The sequence below is a fragment of the Pipra filicauda genome, unplaced genomic scaffold, assembly GCF_003945595.2.
Source record: "Pipra filicauda isolate LSUMZ 115617 unplaced genomic scaffold, ASM394559v2 scaffold240_size1633699_pilon, whole genome shotgun sequence".
Taxonomy (NCBI): Eukaryota; Metazoa; Chordata; class Aves; order Passeriformes; family Pipridae; genus Pipra; species Pipra filicauda.
The window spans coordinates 659,087-678,010 of record NW_024104355.1 but is presented as its reverse complement, the minus strand read 5'-3'; the positions used below and the strand labels follow the sequence as shown (position 1 = coordinate 678,010).

General features: G+C 39.0%; 1 protein-coding gene across 5 annotated transcripts in view; it reads left to right on the top strand.

The window, feature by feature from the left end:
- Positions 1 to 1,958: 1,958 nt before the first annotated feature.
- The window catches only part of TRAPPC8 (trafficking protein particle complex 8), a 52,046-nt gene continuing 35,080 nt past the window's right edge, over positions 1,959 to 18,924 (top strand). For 3 of the 5 annotated variants that reach the window (XM_027750036.2, XM_027750027.2, XM_039381795.1), the window contains exons 1-8: positions 1,959 to 2,266; positions 7,816 to 8,010; positions 10,520 to 10,603; positions 13,401 to 13,490; positions 14,810 to 14,984; positions 15,368 to 15,521; positions 16,627 to 16,708; positions 18,148 to 18,395. In XM_027750036.2, the coding sequence (XP_027605837.1) occupies positions 2,110 to 2,266; positions 7,816 to 8,010; positions 10,520 to 10,603; positions 13,401 to 13,490; positions 14,810 to 14,984; positions 15,368 to 15,521; positions 16,627 to 16,708; positions 18,148 to 18,395 (1,185 nt within the window). In that variant the 5' untranslated portion in view covers positions 1,959 to 2,109. The remainder of the gene's footprint in view (positions 2,267 to 7,815; positions 8,011 to 10,519; positions 10,604 to 13,400; positions 13,491 to 14,809; positions 14,985 to 15,367; positions 15,522 to 16,626; positions 16,709 to 18,147; positions 18,396 to 18,924) is intronic. The other 2 variants (XM_027750055.2, XM_027750047.2) reach the window with 1 other exon arrangement.

Below are 18,924 nucleotides of genomic sequence, written 5' to 3'. Positions count from 1 at the left end.
AAAATATTTTTTCCTGCAATATTTAGTAGCTTTTAGATAACATTTCTAGGACGCAATAATGAAAAACATCAACTTGCATGGCTTATTATTTTTTTTCTTACTGTCTACATAACAACTAATTTTTCATTCAGAAAGGAAGTTGCTGACCCAATTGATGTAGATGAATAAGTTAACACTCATTACCACATTACTGACTTTGTAAGGGAAGACAATTAGATATTATTTTCCCCCAAGTTTTATTTGGCTTTCAATCAGGATCTATTAATTCTGTGATATCAACTTGGAAAAAAACCCTCGTCTTTCTTTTGCTTTTTGTTAAAAAGGTTCTTATACATGAAGATTTACCATAGAAATTGGTTGTACATAAAGAGTACCTCCGGCATTTGGAGAAATAATGAACCTTGGCTTCTTATGCCTTTGTAAATTGTGCATCTGAAAAATAATGTGTTATGGTAGTGGAGTCACCGCTCCTGCAGGTGTTTAAGGAAAGACTGAATGTGGCACTTAGTGCCATGGTCTAGCTGACATGGTGTGTTCGGTCATAGGTTGGACTCGATGATCTCAGAGTGTCTTTTCCAACCTAATTGATTCTGTGATTCTGTGATCTTCCATTGAATCTAAGCTGTAATAATATCCCTGCCCCTGACATTTGCACTTTGGGACAAGTGATCTCATGTTTTAAGTTTTCCCTCAGCATTAACTCTCCCCTGTACTTACCTGGCTCACTTCAGCAATTCATAAAAACTTCCTGCTTGTTGACAGGCCTGTCAAATACTCAGAAATTGGCTAATGATTTCCAAACCTTACTGTTGAAATCATGCTCTATTAAAGTCTTGTTTTCCAAAGACACAAGGGCTTTTTTGTGATGTTTACAAGCCCTGTCCCAAGGATTGTTCCTGGTAGGGTGTTAAAACCAGCCCTACTATGATACTCCGTATTCGTAAAGAACACGTTCAAAATTACTTACTTCATACTGATCATCGTTGTCGCCTTCCTTCCATGTCACTTCCCTAAGCGATGAATGCAAAAGGACTTTGTATGATATCATGCCTTAGTGGGCTAATCTCAAAAAATGAAGATATTTTGCCCCATTTGAATGTCATGCATACAACTGAGCACTGACAGATCTGCCAGAGAACACCCAAACAACTCTACTTTTTAACAGAATCAGTGGGTCACAGAATTGTGAGTTGGAAGGCACCTCTGGAGATCATCCAGTCCAACCCCTCTGCCAAGGCACCGTCTCCTTGAGCAGGTGACACAGGGACACATCCAGGTGGGTTTTGAATGTCTCCAGAGAGGGAGACTCCATGACCTCCCTGGGCAGCTGCTTCCAGTGCTCTGCTCCCCTCAATGGAAAGAAGTTCTTCCTCATGTTGAGGTGAAATTTCTTGTGTTTTAGTTTATAGCTAACCATCCAGAGGGTTTATGGGTGTGGTTTTATTTGTGTGGGGTTGTTTTTTTTTTCTTTTGTTTTAGGGTTATTTTGGTGCTTTTTTATAACTGCTTTGTTTTTGTTTTTTTTTTTTTTTTTTTTTTTTTTGATCTCATTTTTGGCGTTTTTTTTCGTTTTGGTTTTGTTTTGTTTTTGTTTTGGGGTGATTTCTTTGGCGCTTTTGTTGTTCGTTTTAGAGGTTTTTTGTTTTGTTTTGTTTTGTTTTGTTTTTTTTTTTAATAAAACCGACAGAACTTTTTTTATGAGGGGAGGTTCGGGGGTGCCAAACCAGCTTCCCGGCTCCAGGGATACCCCCGGGACATCCCAGGGCCTCTCGCCCACCCCCCCCACCTCCCCACCTCGGACCGCACCAAGTCCCTGCGCGGGGGGGAGAGGGAGATCACACCCCCCCCGCCCAGCTCGGCCACCGTCGCCTCCCCCGGCTCGGCCCGGCCCCGCCCCTTCAGCCAATCACATGAGCGGGCGCGGGGGCCGCCGGGAGCGGGCGCTCCCCGAGGGGCTCGGCCGAGGCGCAACATGGCGGCGCTCGGCGGGCGCTGAGGGGGGCCGGGGCGGGACCCGCGCACAGGCAGCGCCGCGGGAAGCGGGCAGGGCAGCCGGAGAAACGAGCAGAAAGGTGGCGGGGCCGTCTCGGGCGGCCCCGGGCGGCGGCGATGGCCCAGTGCGTGCAGTCGGTGCAGGAGTTCATCCAGGACTCGTTCGTGCCCTTGGTGGCCGCGCTGTGCAGCGAGGAGGCAGAGCGGCTCACCCGCAGGAACAACCTCAGCTTCGCCGAGCTGGTGAGGCCCTTCTGCCGCCTCACCTCGGAAGGTCGGTGCCGGGAGCGGAGCGGGTTGTTTACACGGGGCGGGGGAGGCGGCGCCTCTCCCTTCCTCCCTTCCGCCCGCGGCCTCCGGGGGGTCCCGCCGGGGCTGTCCCCACCGGGGCGAGATCCCCCTTCCCCGGGAGTGAGGCACCCCTTCCCCGGGGGGAGACACCCCTTCCCGGGGCCCCTGGCGGCGGCCGGCCGGCTGAGTGTCAGCTGGAGCTGGGACAGGCTTTGCGTTTGCCGGGGTTGCCGCAGGTGACAGCTCTTAAGACCGCTTAGTTTCATTCGGTCTGCGGAACCTGGGAAGTTGAGCTTCTCCTAAAGACATCAGACGGCGGAAGAGGAAGGTGCCTGTAAATCTAGCTCTTCAGACGAATTTTTGTCTTTCATTGAAACCACTATGCTGTTACCTGGCTGGTACTTGTACACGACTCTTACTATGGATCTTACTGGGTTTCACACTTCTAATACCTAGTTGTTGAAAGTGTGGTCAGTCGTTCAGAAACGTTGTCATTTCAGTCTTTCTCTCACCTGTAGATTTATCCTATATACTTTTTCTTGGGTGACGTTTCTCTGAGTAAGACCTGTGCAAAGAGAAGGTGGGAGTTGAGCTGGTCATGTGGCAGCCTTGAAATGACCACGTGAAGTCTGGCAGAACTGGAAATTCACCAGTGGAGGGAAACCCTAGTGTGCTCTAATGCTTTAACTTACTATCTGGAATTGTTTGTTTTATTTTATTTAATTTAACTTACCTATGTGTTTCAAGCTGTTGCTCATCAAAATAGTATGCAGGACAGCAATTTGAATAGAACTCTTTGTCAGGATAGTAACGCAGTGACATTTGTCAGATTTGGTATCTCGGACTTCAGCCTCTGCATGTCATGTGCTGAAGAAACAATGCAAGAAAATGGAACTTGTATTGTCTCTTGAGTTAGATTTTTGCATTTCCCTTTAAAAAAAATGACATCAACTTAAAAGCTACTCTGTGTTAAAAATCTGTTAATTCTGTGGTAAGTCTTAGTAACCTATTAAGATTTGTTTATAAATGTTTTTCATTTTTTTAGCAACACTCATGAGCTATGTGAGAATGCAGCAGAGATAAAAATAATAAATGCAGACGCTTGCATCCTTAGAGTTCTCAAGTTAATTATCTCTTTAGATTCTTTGGTGAAAGGCTCTGAAAATGCATCTAGCAAACCAAACCAGGCAGACTATTGAAAATGAAGCATTCACTTTGAAAAACACTTAATTCTTGTGTTGCTTAGTTGCAACTGTTTTTGTTCCAATTGTTTTGACAGTTAAGGAGCTGGAAAACCTCAGTCATCCTCAGTTTACCTGGGTAAAGCTTGGGACAGAGGGTTTTGTTGCTGCACTACTTTGTGTATTTGAATTGAACAGGCCACAGGCCTGACTCCAGTTCTTCTTCTTTGTGACTTCCTCTTCTGGCTTCATGAAAAACATATTACTGCATGCTGTCTGTAACTTGTTGTGGTGGAAGCCAGCATGCATGAGGGTAAGGAAAGCCGTAGTAGGTATTTTCTTCAGGCAGAAGAGTAGTTTGGTGGAATAAAATTTCTAATGGGTTTGTGCAATGGTAAGTGATTTCTCAAGCTCCAGAATTGGTCGAAGTCTATGACAGGGGAACATGCTTGTTGGAATCTGCACAAACACTGTTAACTGTACCAAGTGCACAACACTGAAAACATAGGATAAGTTTTTAAATTTCTCTACTTTAATAGGTTTGACCAAAATTAGCGGTAAAATTTTTCCATGGTGCTTTTCATGTCAAATTCAGAGGAAGAGAGGCATGATTAATGATCTGCTCATGGTTCAGCAGAATGTGTGTACATGCCATGCCTCCACAACTGTGTGTTTCACTGCATATGATTGTTATTATCATCATCATGTATGATTGTGATATTATTTTGATAACTATTCTGTGAGGAGTGGTAGCCATAAACTAAAACACAAGAAGGTCCACCTCAGCATGAGGAAGAACTTCTTTACATTGAGGGTGGCAGAGCACTGGAAGCGGCTGCCCAGGGAGGTCATGGAGTCTCCCTCTCTGGAGACATTCAAAACCCATCTGGATGTGTTCCTGTGTCACCTGCTCCAGGTGACCCTGCCTTGGCAGGGGGGCAGGACAGGATGATCTCCAGGGTTCCCTTCCAACCCTGACTATTCTGTGATTCTGTTTTGGCGTCTTAATTTGTAAGCATTTCTGTGTTTTCCTAAGGGAGTGTGAAATGCTGTCCTTTTTACTCTCATCTTTACTTAATAGCTATTTCATTGAATTTGTAACATAAAATTTGGTTTATTAGCATTTCTTCTCTTTTGGCATTAAGCTGTCCCTTGTATTTGTGCAAAACTTTAAAGTACATGCATTGCTTCCTGAACTCTTCTATAATTTGATAAGCTCAGCCACGGGTTTGCTACTGCATTTTTAGAGTCCTGCCATAATAGATATTTTTGTCTGAAATTTAGGATTTACATGGTTTACGAACCTGTTGAAGGCTGCATGCTCATCAGAGTTCTTGCTTATGCAGTTATGAAATTAATCTCCTGATTTATGTGCAGAACAGTTTTGATACACAGGAACTAAGCTGAGCTGTCTACTCTGCATATATCAGTCATCCTACATGTGTTAACAGAGATGGGAAGGCCAAAAATGCTGCTTTATTCTTCAAGTAGTGTAAAACCACACACTGCTTGAGGTTGCTCAATCCAAGGAGGCCAGATTATATCTAATTTCAAGTAGAACCCCACAAAGATACACTATGTAGATCTAGGGGGCTGCCCTCTGCACTAATCGTTATTTAATCTACTCATCAACTTTGACCTTTCAGTGACTTGCTAATGTTGGTGTAGCTGAAAATACCCTTGCAATATAGCAAATTGTGATGGTAGGAAATGCTGAGCACAGATTCAGAATGGTCTGTCCTGTAATTTTTACCTTCTTGACTTCTATAGGTAAGTTGCTTTTTGTTATTGAAATGGTTAAAAAAGTGAGAGGAACAGCTTTACAGTTCTGGTGAGTTTTGACTTTAGAGGAAAGTGAAACCAAAACCCTCCCCAAACTTTCAATTTCTTTTGATAAAGGAAATAAAAGTATATTGAGGATTTTATACCTACATATTTATTCTCAAAGTGGCAGTCTTTCTTAACTATTGCATTTGTTATAACAATTGATGCCTAATTTAATGAATATATATATATTGTATAGGTAGGTTTTCTTTAGAATAGCATCCTGTTTTTAAGAGTCTTTAAAAATACTATATGAACTAATGCTGTCTTGGTGGGAGGGAGAATTACAGTGTAAACTTCAACTAGCAGGTAATGAAGGAGATTTAATGGGTATGCTGTGTTTTTTTGAGCTTAGTTTGATGTTAGGAATTCCTTGTTTGTATTTTAGTCAGCATCTGGCGTTTTTCAACTTCTGTTGAGAAAGATACTGTTCTAATATTATATGTGACTACTTGCACTTCTGGTAAAGTGCTTTCTGAAATGTTCTCCTAAACACTTGAAAGAAATGTATAACACTAGAAATTTTTTTTTATTGTGCATTAAGAAAAGTGCTTTATGGGGTTCCAGCTATGTCTGTTATTTCAGTCCTTAGCATTGCACGTATGCCAGAAATGTCATCTGTGTTCTGTATGGAAATGTGTTTGCTCTTCATTATTATGGCTGTTATATCTTAGGATAGGCACCAAGGATGAGTTGCAGTGTTACAGCTTCACTGGTGAAGGCAAACTAGTTTCATGGTTGTCTCTCCCACTTCCTTTACTTTTGATATTTTCAGTAATCGTGTGGCAGAAGGGTTGATAATTTACCTATGTGATAAGATGAAAAAAAACCCAACCCAAAACAACTCTTTCAGCTTTCTGTTAGAAATGCTGAACTGGACAAATTAAGTTTAGACAGCACAATTGCCCTCCCCTGTGTTGATATGTAGCCTCAAACTTAGAGCTGAAAAAACCCACAAATTATTAGGTTTCTTGGGTAGGACCAATTTTCTAAACTGCTTTACTGTGTTTTCCCGTGAGTTTCAGTGCTGAGTAAAGGTTGGGAGTGCATATGTGATTGAGGAGGGTAGAACTATGCTAGTTAAGATTTCAACTGTGCTAGAAATCTGCTTTAACACTTACGATGGATTGTAAACACATGTTGTGTGATTTGGCTTGGGCTGCTTAGTTTTTACTTTTGAAAATGCTTGTGGAAATGGTGTGGAAATGCTCTCCAGGCTGGAGGGGATTGAAGACTCAGTTTCAGACTTTCATGGTATGAATTGTATGATCAGTTGAAAGATGAGAAGAATGAGAATTTTCCCTTTATGTGCACTACCTTTTTTATATACTGTACGGGGATTTGTGAAAATAAAATACAGAAGAGTTAGTTGAGGACTGTACTGTGGGGCATGTGGTAGCACCAGTTGGCTTAGGCAGCCATAGTCAGTGTGTCCTGCCTGAACTTACAAAACTGGCTTGATTGGTGGTGGTTGTGGTTTGAAATAGGGGAAAATTACATGAAAAATCAGAGCAGGCCCAGAATTGTAATGAGTGTTGAAAATGTCATGAATACTTTTTTAAAAACAGATGGCTTGAAGGAGCAAGTTTCACAAAGAATCTAAAAAGGAAGTTGTAGTATTAAAAATCATAGAGTGGTTTAAAGGAACCTTAAAGAACATCTAGTTCCAAACCCCCTGCAATGGGCCAACCCCTCTGCCACAGACAGAGACTCTAGACCAGATTGCTCAAAGCCCTACCCAGCCTGGCCTTGAACACTTCAGGGATGTGGCTTTGACAGCTTCTCTGGGCAACCTGTTCCAGTGCCTCACCACCCTCAGAGTAAAGAATTTCTTCCCAATATCTGATCTAAACCAACCCTCTTGCAGTTTTAAGCTATTCCCCCTTGTCTTGTCACTAAATGCCTGCTTACCTCTCCAGCTCTCTTGCCAGTCGCATTTACGAACTGTAAAGCTTCTATGAGGTCTCCCTGGAGCCTCTTCTTCTCCAGGAGGAACAATCCCAACTCTCTCAGCCTGTCTTCATAGGATATGTTCATTTTGGATGAAAGAGTGTATGCTATCCCTGTCAGGTTTCATAAATGCTATTTATTGTGTACTGGGGTTTTCTTGGAAACTGGTGATTCCTCAAAACGTGAGATGTGTGAAATCCATATGTGGTTCCTATAAGCTTTCTGTGAAAGTTCAGTATGTTCCACATAGAAGGGCATGCAGCAGTGTAGGGTGTGCACTTTGAGTGCTTTGTTAGTTGTAGTGGATATTCTTACAAGCTAAAATCCTATGCTATGTTTTAATCAGTTTGCCTAGAGAAGCCTAATGTTGAACATGAACTAATTTGCTGTTACTACCTTCCCCCACTTTATTTTTGATAGTCATGTATTATGGATTGATCTAAAATTAGTGATGGAGAAGTTTAGTGAAGTAATCTTTAAGGGAAAACTGTGTTGTAAAAAGACTAATGCATGACAACTATTTTAACTGTCTGTTATGTTATACTTCTCAACAAAGCGTTTTCTTTTTCTTTTTTAGTTCACATGAGAGATCCTAATAATCAGCTTCACATAATCAAAAATTTGAAGATTGCTGTCAACAACATTGTTACTCACCCACCTCAGCCTGGTGCCATTCGGAAACTTCTGAATGATGTTGTGTCTGTCAGTCAGCCTGCTGAAGGACTGGTAGCTAATGTGATCACAGCTGGAGATTATGATCTCAACATTAGTGGTATGTAATGATATTGTATTTTTCGTAACTTGAACTGGAATTTGCTGTAAGGTTTCTAACCTTGATTTCAGCTTCACGACATGTATTGAAATTACTCGGAGATGCTCAGGTTTGAGTCATTGTTCTTACTGTAACTTTAGATTTATCAAATAGTTTTGGGATTATATGATGCTAAAAGAGTGGTTGAACTTAGTTAATAACTTTAGTATTTCCTAGTGTTGTAATTCTCCTGAACTTGTGTTAAATCATTATTTTCAAGTAGAAATTAGTCATGCTTTGGTTGTCTTATTTTCTTGTTACAAAATGGATTGTAACTAGACTTGTTACACTTGGCTGAATAAATATCAGCACTTATTTATAATGTTGGTACTAATTTACATCTTTATGGCTTCTTCGGTTTTTGTTTTTACTTATTACATGGAGTTCAAAAAGTTGTCATAAAAAGATTTCGAGGAAAGGTGTATGATTCCTTGTCTTGCTTTTTTTCTCCCCATGAAACTCAGTGCTTCATATTTCACTGTCAAAATGACTAGAATATTCTAAAAATGTTTTTTTTTTCAGATCTCCAAGTGATGAGGTATTGTGAATAATACTAAATGAGACCTGATCTTGGGAGCTGAGAAGATTAAACTCCTCCCAATTAAGACCCTAATCCGTTAAAGCCTTTGAGTACAGACTTAGTTCAAAGCATGTATGCATTGCCCTATTTAAACATCCATAATTTATTGTATTGAAAGTTCAGTCTGCAGTGAAGAATTTGTCTCTGCTATAGCAAGAGACTGATAAAAACCTCATGAGGATTAGTAACTGATGTTGTTGTAGTACACTGATGTATGAGATTTTTTTTCTTTCTGCTGAGGATGGAAAAATGGCACACTTGTTTCAGTTTCTGTGCCCTTGTTTATCTGCCAAACGGTGAATTGACTTTTTTTGTGAAGTTTTTTTGATGAAAAGTTTGCTTCAATTCTAGAGATTTGAAGACCCAAAGAAAGCAGAATGATTTCAGTGAATAGACTTTTCCATAAGATTTCTAATGATCTCAGTTTAGAAGTGAAGTACTGGAAAAAGGAGAAAAAAACAGTGGCTATATTAAGCTATGCTTTGTAGTTTATTTTTCATGTTTACTCCTGGAGAGTCAGATGTACAAATGGTTATATTTGACTATCTTCTGTCTCAGTGATTAGGTTCTCATTTCCATTCAGACTGACTATATGCTTATTTGACAGCAGGAGAGATGTATAAGATGTTTAAGATCATACAGAAGGACAAAATCACATAACAGCTTTGTAGTATCCCATTTTAGGAGTTTAGCACAAAGCACTGGCAGCGTTCTTGCTGAAGAAACTTGTGTCCCATTACATTGCAGGAGAATGTGAGGAACTTGGCAACCCTTGCTTGCCAAGTAGGGTTCCGTTTCTGCTTAGAAAACTAAAAGTGTTTACTAAGGAACTTTTGTTTTTTTCCAACTTTCTTAGAGCATTTTGTTGAAACCAATGGAAGCAGTCATTCCTGAAACCAAAACATAGTTATTTGGCATGAAATGTGAAATAGTCTAATCAGTTCTTTAATTTGTTCTTTTTTTTTTCCTTGGCAGTGGTGGGGTGATGTGTGTGCATTAGTTTTCTAGGATAGCAATATTAAATATTTCCTTAATCTTTAAAATTATGATCAAGTGCAGTTTGCTTTGAAGAAAGACACAAATGTTTAAGAAGCTGAGGTATGAGTGTTTCTGGCACTGGGATAGTGATCCTGCTCTCTTCAGAAAAGTTCTGGAACTGCTGTGGTGTATTGATTTAATTGTTTGTAATCCTTCTTTGTTAGAATTGTTGTTTAATAGTCTCATAGTTCCATAATCTTGTACTGATAGATTTGGTTGAATGCTGAAAGGTTACTTATGTTCAGCCACCCCTGCTTCTCCCACGTACTTGTGCATGTAGAAAGTGAGGAAAAACGATTCCACTAAAGACTTAAAATATGTCAGAGAAGAAAACATTTTTTTCGGCTGGATCAGTTCCCTGGCTATGTTTTTTCAGGACTGCATGATGTTAATGCTGGCATGAAGCAATGCAGGAATATGACGGAGAGGAGGGAAGATGTTGGGGCAACCACTTTCAGCAGCTAATGTATTCAGTTACTTCTACGAGTACTACAGGCTGAGAAATCTCAGAAGTTAATGCCTTAGGTTTAGAGTATCTTCCAACTAGAAAAATAGAAATAATATCAAGATAAAACTTAAATCTTTGCTACATTATAGAATTTCCATTTTTGTTCAAGCCTCGAATTGGGACTGAACTAGGAATTAATATTAATTTCCATGAAAGTACACTGTCAAATGTTGAGGAGCCTGAAATACTCAAGATTAAGGTTAGCTGGAATCAAATGTCTTCAGTGCCCCTGATGGGCCTGCATGCTATCGATTTTTCTACTTCACGCTACCAGAGTGTAAAAGCCAATAGTGTGTTTGCACCTGACCCTTTTTAGTATAATAATATCATGTTTTTTCTATCAGATCGCTCAGTTAAAGCTAGTGTTCCTTGGTACAGTAATTGGAAAGAGACACTGATGGAACTGAACACATCCACGTTTTATTCAGGTATTTTTTGTGGTTGGTGCCGATTTGCCAGATTGCCCTTTACTCCTTTTCCATGTGCCCCATCCACCTTTCCTTACCATCTGCTATAACTGTTTAGCACTTTTCTTGGCGTAGACGTGTGTTCCTCCATTTTTCCCCCTAAATGAAAAATTTCTGGTGATGGTTGTTTTAATTTTCTTTTAGTCACATTTCTACTCTTGTTAATCAAAATCATTTGGTCTTTCCTTGCAGTCGGTAACAGTGGTGGTGGGAAATTTACCTCATGCTGTAAAAGTACTGGATTGTTTGATCCCATGGAACTGTATACTGTTACTGTGCTGTATTTCAAATGTACTTTCTGCTTCTCTACAGAACTTCCTTCTCAGAGGAAAGTAACACTTTTTGAATTGGAACTCAAGTGCTGACTGTACTTAGAGCACATATGCCTCTGCTATACTGACATCCTTTCTGGAGTATGACTCTTAAAACAAAAAAAGCTTTCTAATACATTTTCACCTAGTTTATAAGACTTATTGCTACCAAACCATTTGATTACTGGCCTCTCAGCTCACAGTGAGGCTGTTGTGGTCTATAAGAGCCAGATTTTTGTGGTTTTCAGTATTAGATTTTAACAAAGTTTATGCTTTTGGTTAGTAATAGCTATCCTTTCAGTAGTGTTTGTTCAGATGCTGCTAAGTGCCTAAAGAGTACAAAACTTCATGAAGTAGACTTCTCATTCTTAAGCTGTTATGTACAAACGTTACTTACCACTTTTTTTTCTTAACAACTTCTGAGCACGTTAGCAAGTTTGCATAAACTTCAGTTCTACTTGTGTAGCATACTGGAAAATATATTACTGGAAAAATGCAAAACATAGATCTGGATACCTAAATGACACAGTGTTGGTATGCACTGCTGTAGTGTCTTATGAAATTTTTTTCAAATACTGCCTTTGTTTTGAATATGGTGTGTGTTTATTATTTTAAGTATCTACTATAAATTATTATAGCCCTGTAAATGTTTGAGTGAATCCTGTTAAAGTATGTTGTGGTTGTGTAGAGGGAATCCAGTTGCCTTTGAGGACGCTTCCAAAGTTCTTAATAGGCCTAAGGAGAAAGGGGGGTGAGGGGGAACCTCACAAAACAAAGTTGTACTTCCCTATTTGTAACTGTTGTCAGATTTTTTTTAAAGAGCTGTGATTCAGCAGCGAAACAGAAGTGAAAATTTGAAAACAGCACTTGAAATTACAGTGCGGTTGAAGATTCTGCCTTAAGTTGTTTAACGTTGTTTGCCATGAACCTGAGTTAGTGCAAGCCTTTTTGTACTTATGAAATATATGTATATGAATCACCTTCTCATGGTTTGTTTTTAATAACAAGCTGTGTTTTCCTTAATTTAAATAGTTGGCATATTTACATGTAGGATTAAGTAAAGCCAAGAGCTTTTTATACCCTAGGTGAGTGCTCAGAGAGCAGCTTCTAGAAAGGCTATAATCAAAAGCTAGAAGTTTGTCTCCTATTGGTCTTTTTTATGTGAGATGTGCTGACTGCTAGACTGAAGTTCAGTTATGAAGCATGACTGTCTGACTTCTGTGTGGATGCAGCTGATCTAAGATGGCTTGACAATGTAGGATTAAACAAAATGCATTAACTTAGTGCACTAGAAGATAATTCCAACATAAAAATGAACCTGCTTCCTAAAGTCAGTTTAAGAAATCAAGGTGGTAGTTTGTTTATTTTCTTTTTTCCCTGCAGGGGTTGCATGAGAGGTTTACAAAACATTAGAAATTCTTGTGGCAGTTAAATAAGGCACTGTGGTTTTTGGGGCCATATACAGAAAATAAATACCTTCAGGATTTCTTGTTAATGCTTTTTTCCTCCTGTACTAGTTACTGTTTTGTAGTTTGCTAGTTGCTATCGCTCTAGGTTAGTTGACACTGGATTCCAGTTACTTCATTGTGAAATTAGGTTATTGGAAGTGAATTGATTTTCCTCTGGGGTCCACCTAGGGGAAGGAGTTGGAGAATTGAAATGGCCTAAAACAGGCTTGAAAGAAGAAATAATAATTCATTGCTTGACTGATAGTTGGAGTGGGAAGAAATGGACAAGGTTCATGTGTTTTTGGATGTCCCACACATCCTTGGTTTCCCTTGATTTGCTACTCTTAGGAAAATGAAATCCCTATTGTAAAAGGGCATTTGAACATGGCAGGTTAAAATTATGAGGCATTAATGGCACAACTCAGGTCCGAAGTTTTATCTTCTTGGGTCTTTGCTTTGCCAGCTGACAGCTGAGCTGTTTATTTTAGCAAAGCATAGGGAGGGGCCTGCTGTCAAGCCAAGTCGCAACACTTAACAAAGGCTTCAGACAAACAGGCAGGATAGAATTTTGGTAATCTTTAGCTCCTCAAAAATGTGGTCAATTCTTGCATCCCTAGCCCAGCAAATTCAGTGACTGTTAGAGCAATTTTTTGTTTTCTTTCTTTCCCAAGTGTGTGTGTGTGTGTTTAAAGGGGTGGTAAAGAGTAGGTAGTTTAACATCTGAATAGAGGTGAGCCTACAGTGTTGAGGAATTCGGTACTTACCATGCTATTCAGTTTCACAGGATTTGATTTAAAGTGTTACTGTTTCTCCTACTTGTGTGTATTTTAGATGCTTTCTCCTTGGACTGTTCCCCCTTCTTTCCCCTGCCATGCAAACCTTGTCAAGAGTTTGCAAGCTTCACTTTTAGGTGTAGTCTTTCATATTTCCTTTTCATAAGTGAGTATGCAGAAGTTTCACTGAATAGTCTAATTTGTCCTGTTTTGTTGTGTATTGCAGCTACTACTCCTTGGTTTGAGTCTTACAGAGAGTGCTTTCTTCAGTCCATGCCTGCATCAGATCACGAATTCTTAAACCACTATGTTGCGTGTATCCTTTGAGTGTTACAGGCTGCTCCAGTGGAGGCTGTTACAAGGTGTAATGTAGGAGACACTGAAGTTTTGCAGTAACTCTTTTGCAATTATGTTTTGAACCCTGTATCTTTTTCAGTATGTCCAACTACACAAACTAGTTTCATAAGGGTGTCAGGTTTTAATTTGTGGTTATTATTTGGCCGGAGGGTTTTTTATGCTGTTTGTATTGTTTGTTTTGTTCCCCCCCCTTCTCCACACACTTTTTTGTGTCAAAGTGAACTTAAAGCCAGTAACCTGTAAACTGAACTTTGTCACTCTAAAACATTTTGTGCTGTCACCGTTTAGGAATCTGTTGACTGTCTCTTATCTACAACAGAGGTTTGTGTATTTGGGATGCACCTGCTGCTTTTTATAGCTTTTTTTTAAAGCAGATGGAGAGGATGTTTTGGAAAATTGGTGAACTTTGAGCTATTTTGGAAAAGAAGTATAGAAAGATGCCTGAATGCTTTAATTTATTTTTTTTTACCAAAACTTAGGCCTGATTTGCTTTTCTACAGGGAAAATAAAAATACTCACTGTTTCATGGTGTAGCCATTGATCAGCTTTACAATAATTATAATGCTGCAGGCTTCGTAATACCTGCTCTGTTTACTGTACATTATCATTTTAGTATGGTAGAAAGGTATGACCATTAGCTATTTGAGTAGAATTAACTTCACAAAATATTGATTCTGGCCTTTGACTTCTGAATTCTAGTAGCATTTAAAATACAACTTTGCTTTCTGGCTTCTCTGAATTAATGTCTTTTGATTTGGTGAATAGATGTAGCAGAGCAGGATGTTCCTTATTAATGATTGTGTAGTTGCAGTGAGGTAAAAATCTGAACACTTCTGCTTTTTACTCAGAATATGTTGCTGTGTTTATGAATAGTGGTCGTTGCTGTTGCTCAGGTAGTAACTTAAAGTCCCAGCTCTCTGTGGAAGTTGAAAGCTAAAGTCCAGTGGGGATGAATTTCAGTTACATGTTTCCTATATGAACATTTGGTCTCTATCTCAAATCTTAGATAAACTGTTATGTATCACCTTAAACTTGGATTCAGTGTCAATATTGGAGCACATTCCTCTTGCATTGTGTTACAGCTGTTAGTTAACTGATTGTTTAAATGCTGTTTTTTACTGAGTCTGAGGCCAAATTCTAGTTGCATGTACTTCTGTGATAGTGTGTTTTACAGGTTTAAGTATTGTACTCATGTATTTTCTTTTATATCCTTCCTGTTTTGTTATGATCAGTGGTCGTCCCTGTGTTCCCTTGGTATGTCCTTAATGATGAATTTAGGTATGCTCGTAGTTTCCTCTAGTGAACCAGAGCCTGTGGAGCAGTTTCTGAAGCTGTCTCAAGAGCAACATCGGATTCAGCATAGTAGTGAATACTCATATCCCAAGTGGTTTATACCAAACACGCTGAAATACTACGTGTTACTGCATGATGTAAGCACAGGAGAAGAACAAAGGTGGGTCTTCTGCCTTCAGTGAATTTACAGATGAGCTCTTTGACTGAAATTTTTGTGTTGATAAATTCTGTTGAGATCAGACATACAGTAGGATGCCTTTACCAGTATGCTGCTATCAAGGCAGATTTCCTTAAGTATTATTTTTAGGTCTACTTCTTGTGTTTACATTACATGAAAAGAATCAGCTTTTGAGGTAGATGCTTTCTTTACTAGCTTGCTGAACTAATTCTCAAAATATTCTCAATTTTACTTTTACATAAAGGACTGCTTTAAAAATGGGAAAATTTTTCTTTTAATTACTATGGATAATAGTCTAAAATAACTTGTTGCAGTAAATGAAGTTAGTTTGATATCAACACAGAGTAAATGTTTTACTTTTTCAGAGCTGATTCCATTTATGAAGAGATGAAGCAGAGGTATGGAACTCAGGGTTGCTATTTGCTGAAAATAAATTCTCGAGTGTCTAATAGAGGAACAGATGAACAGATACCAGATCCTTGGAGTCAGTACCTTCAGAAAAATACTATCCAGAACCAGGTACTATAGTATTCTAAAACCAGTTTATTAAGTGCATATGAAAGCCCATTTTAGTTGTGTTAAAGTTTTACCTTAGTCTTATGTATGTGTTTCTACAGAATGGACTTCTGACATAGCTGTGACTTTTTGTGAGGGCATAAGATGAGTCCTCTCTAAGAACTATACTCTATGCTGCTGTCAGTAGGACAGTTGACAGTAAGGAACACTGAAATACTAGACTGTCTGAAATAGCCTGACAAGAGCCCTGAAATAAGACTTTGTGCTTTATACACTGACAAGAGGAAGTAACCTCAGAAATGTCTTATTCATAGTAACTCTACTTTCTACTTACTTACATCTTCTTCACTCTTTGCTTTTTATTTTCTGGGTCTTCTGTACTTTGTTAAATAGTGTGTGTGTGTTGCTTTGTGGGACTATGTGTGTTTTTCTTTCGGTCCAATCTGGTCTGTCATCTGCTAAGATTGCAAGTGCTAGTGTGTTCTTGAGTTCAGTTTGCCATAAATGCCTGTATTTTTGGCTTTAGGACCAAAAATATTCCTTCTCAAGTTTGCTTTTGATTGAGCTGCAGTTATAACTACATCTGATTAAAAGGTTGGTTTGTGAAAGCATAGCTCTTCCCCAAATCTAGGTGGCACTGGAAAGTCAAAGCATTTCATATTCTATAAGCTAAAAGAACCAGTAAGTCATGTTCCATCATAAACTGATTAGATCTTTTTTCTGTCCCCTATCAACTGTGCAACATAGATTTTTAACATGGATTTTTTTTTTTTTAATTAACATGTGAGAACTTGTTCAGGAACTGCTTTAGGGAGTATATTTTTGCTGCTGTAGGCATTGCTATGTAAGAACTGGAGTTGCTTGCTTTGGCTGACAGGGATGCTAATTGAGCAAGTGAGAAGGTACTTGCTTAATTTGGTGAATATAACTTTCATCTTTAGGACAGTTTCTTAAAGCCTCAGAAACTACTTAGAGAAATTAATATATATGAACACACGTTTTTGTAATAATTCAGTTAGCTGTTATGGAAGCTGACAAGTACTGTTTACTGACTTTTGTATGTAATCTAGTAGTCTTAAAATTCTACCTTTTTTCTCTTTTCTGCCAGGATTGCTATGAAGATTATACTGCTGTTTCAAGCAAGAATACTGATCACTTGATATCAGATGGCTTAGACAGTGAAATTAAAGGTATTTTTGTAACTTTATCAGAACATTAATGTTACAGAATTTACACAACTGTCTCACGTGTTAGGTGGTAATCACCTAGGTGATTTGTTAGGGAATTCAAAGGAATAGTTTTCTAAATGCTTTAAGTGTCCACCAAATAAAATGCTGTGGTACTGAGCTACTGGATAGATGGCAATTGGTAGATATATCCTTAATGAGGTGGCTAATGATGTATTGGGCTCATATTTTGTAAGATAAAGTATATTCTCTGCAAACTCTGGCAGCTAGTAAAAAGTAAGATAGGATTAAATGGTCAATTTTCATAATAATAAGTTTTGGTTTGTGTGCTCTGATAGAACTTGAAACCTGAACTTCTGGAGGGTTTTTTTGTCTTTGTTTTTGGCATTAAGTCTGTAAATGTCAGAGTACTGACTTAGTTTGTGAGTTGTTTGGAAGCACTTGCCTTGCAACTCAGCTTGTGGATGGGAGAGGATAGTAGATGAAATTGAGTGCAAATTTAATGCATGACCTTTTTCAAAGAAATTTTTAAGGTAGCTGTGTAGGATTCAAATGAGGAGCATCATGAAATAGGGAAGAAGTGAGGCACCCTGCATTGTCTGGCCTGCCTCCCAGATCCTTCATACCTGACTTGAGAGGCATGCTGAGACCTCTGTATGTAGGAGAACCTGCAGTTGCCTATAAAAGTATCTTTCTAGGGCCTGCAGCCCAGATGTCATCTTGAGCTGCTGACTGAACTTTGCATACCCAGCTTTATATTTCATGAGTAAAATCCATTAAAGATTTGCTTTCACAGCTCAACTTTGCTCAGTGTCAGATAGGACAAGTTGATTTTCCTACAGAGAAGAGAAATAATGAATTTGACAACTGTTTAAGTCTCAGAGTGAAGCAGTGTCTCAGCCTGGTTTGGGTAGCCAAATGCAATAATGGTGAGCAGCCCTTCTCACTGAACTGGGAGGACTTTGTAGGAGATTGTTTTATGTCATGATTGCTTGGAAAATGAGATTTTTTTTTTTACCATAAAACGTAAGCAGAAGAAAGTGAATGGACCCAATGGCACTATTGTAGTAATTGCTGCATTTCTAACTTTTCTTGAATGTTTTAGTTTGATTTTAATGTTTTTTGTAGTTTTCCTTTAACGTTGATATTAGTCAGCGTACTTGAGGATTTTTTGCACTGTGGTTGAGAGCCAAAACCATACATACTTAGCCACGTTTTAGTTCTTGAGATTCCCTGAACGTTCTGAAGAATTTGAGGAGTGATGCAATACTTGGGTATTGCTCAGCATTGATCTGTAGTGCAGAATAATTGGTGAATAGCTTTCCTTAACAGAGTTCTGAGTAAGGAGAGCTTTGAAGGTGGTTAATAAAAATGACCTTTAAAACCCAAAATGTTTAAGTAACTTCATACTTATGGGGGTTTTGGTTTCAATCTTTCAATAGATGGCCTGTCAAATAACTTTAAGACTCACCCCCTTCAACTGGATCATCCCAGTGGCAGTTTGGATAGTGCGGATTACACGAAGGCTGCTGCATCGTTGCAGGACTCGAAGAAGTCAAATTCTGGAACGCCTCATGGTGCTTGTTTAACGCTCACAGATCACGATCGAATTAGGCAGTTCATCCAGGAATTCACGTTCCGGGGACTTCTGCCACACATAGAGAAGACAATTCGGCAACTAAATGATCAGGTCAGTTTACCCTTAAAAACACTTGGTGCCATAATAAGGAAAAACGGTTGGGCATAACTCCAGGTATCCAAAAATCTGTTTGGACAGTATTACTTCCTTTGGCGTCTAATGATTCAGTGGTCTGTCTGAAAACTAAGAAAATTTAAGAGAAATAGCTGAAGTTGTAATTTTTGCTTAATTTGTCTTTTTTAAAAAAAACAAAACTAGTTTGTATCAACAGCTTCAGTGCAAGGTGGCTTCTTGGTAAAAGCCTGTCTGAACTGTTATCAGGGAAATCTGTCCTTGCCCCTAAAATCTTATATTCTATGCTTTTGAAGGATTCTGGCACAGGGAACAAAATGGACTTTTTGTGTTTTAGCATCAGAATACACAACTAAATTTAAGAAATGTATTTTATCAATAATCATCTGCAAAGAAAACCGCATACTTCAGTTACTATTGACAGAGGAGAAATGCATGGACACCCTGAATCATGCAGGTGTGTTGATCTCAGCATTTTTTGCAGCTGAATATACTCCCCTCAAACTTG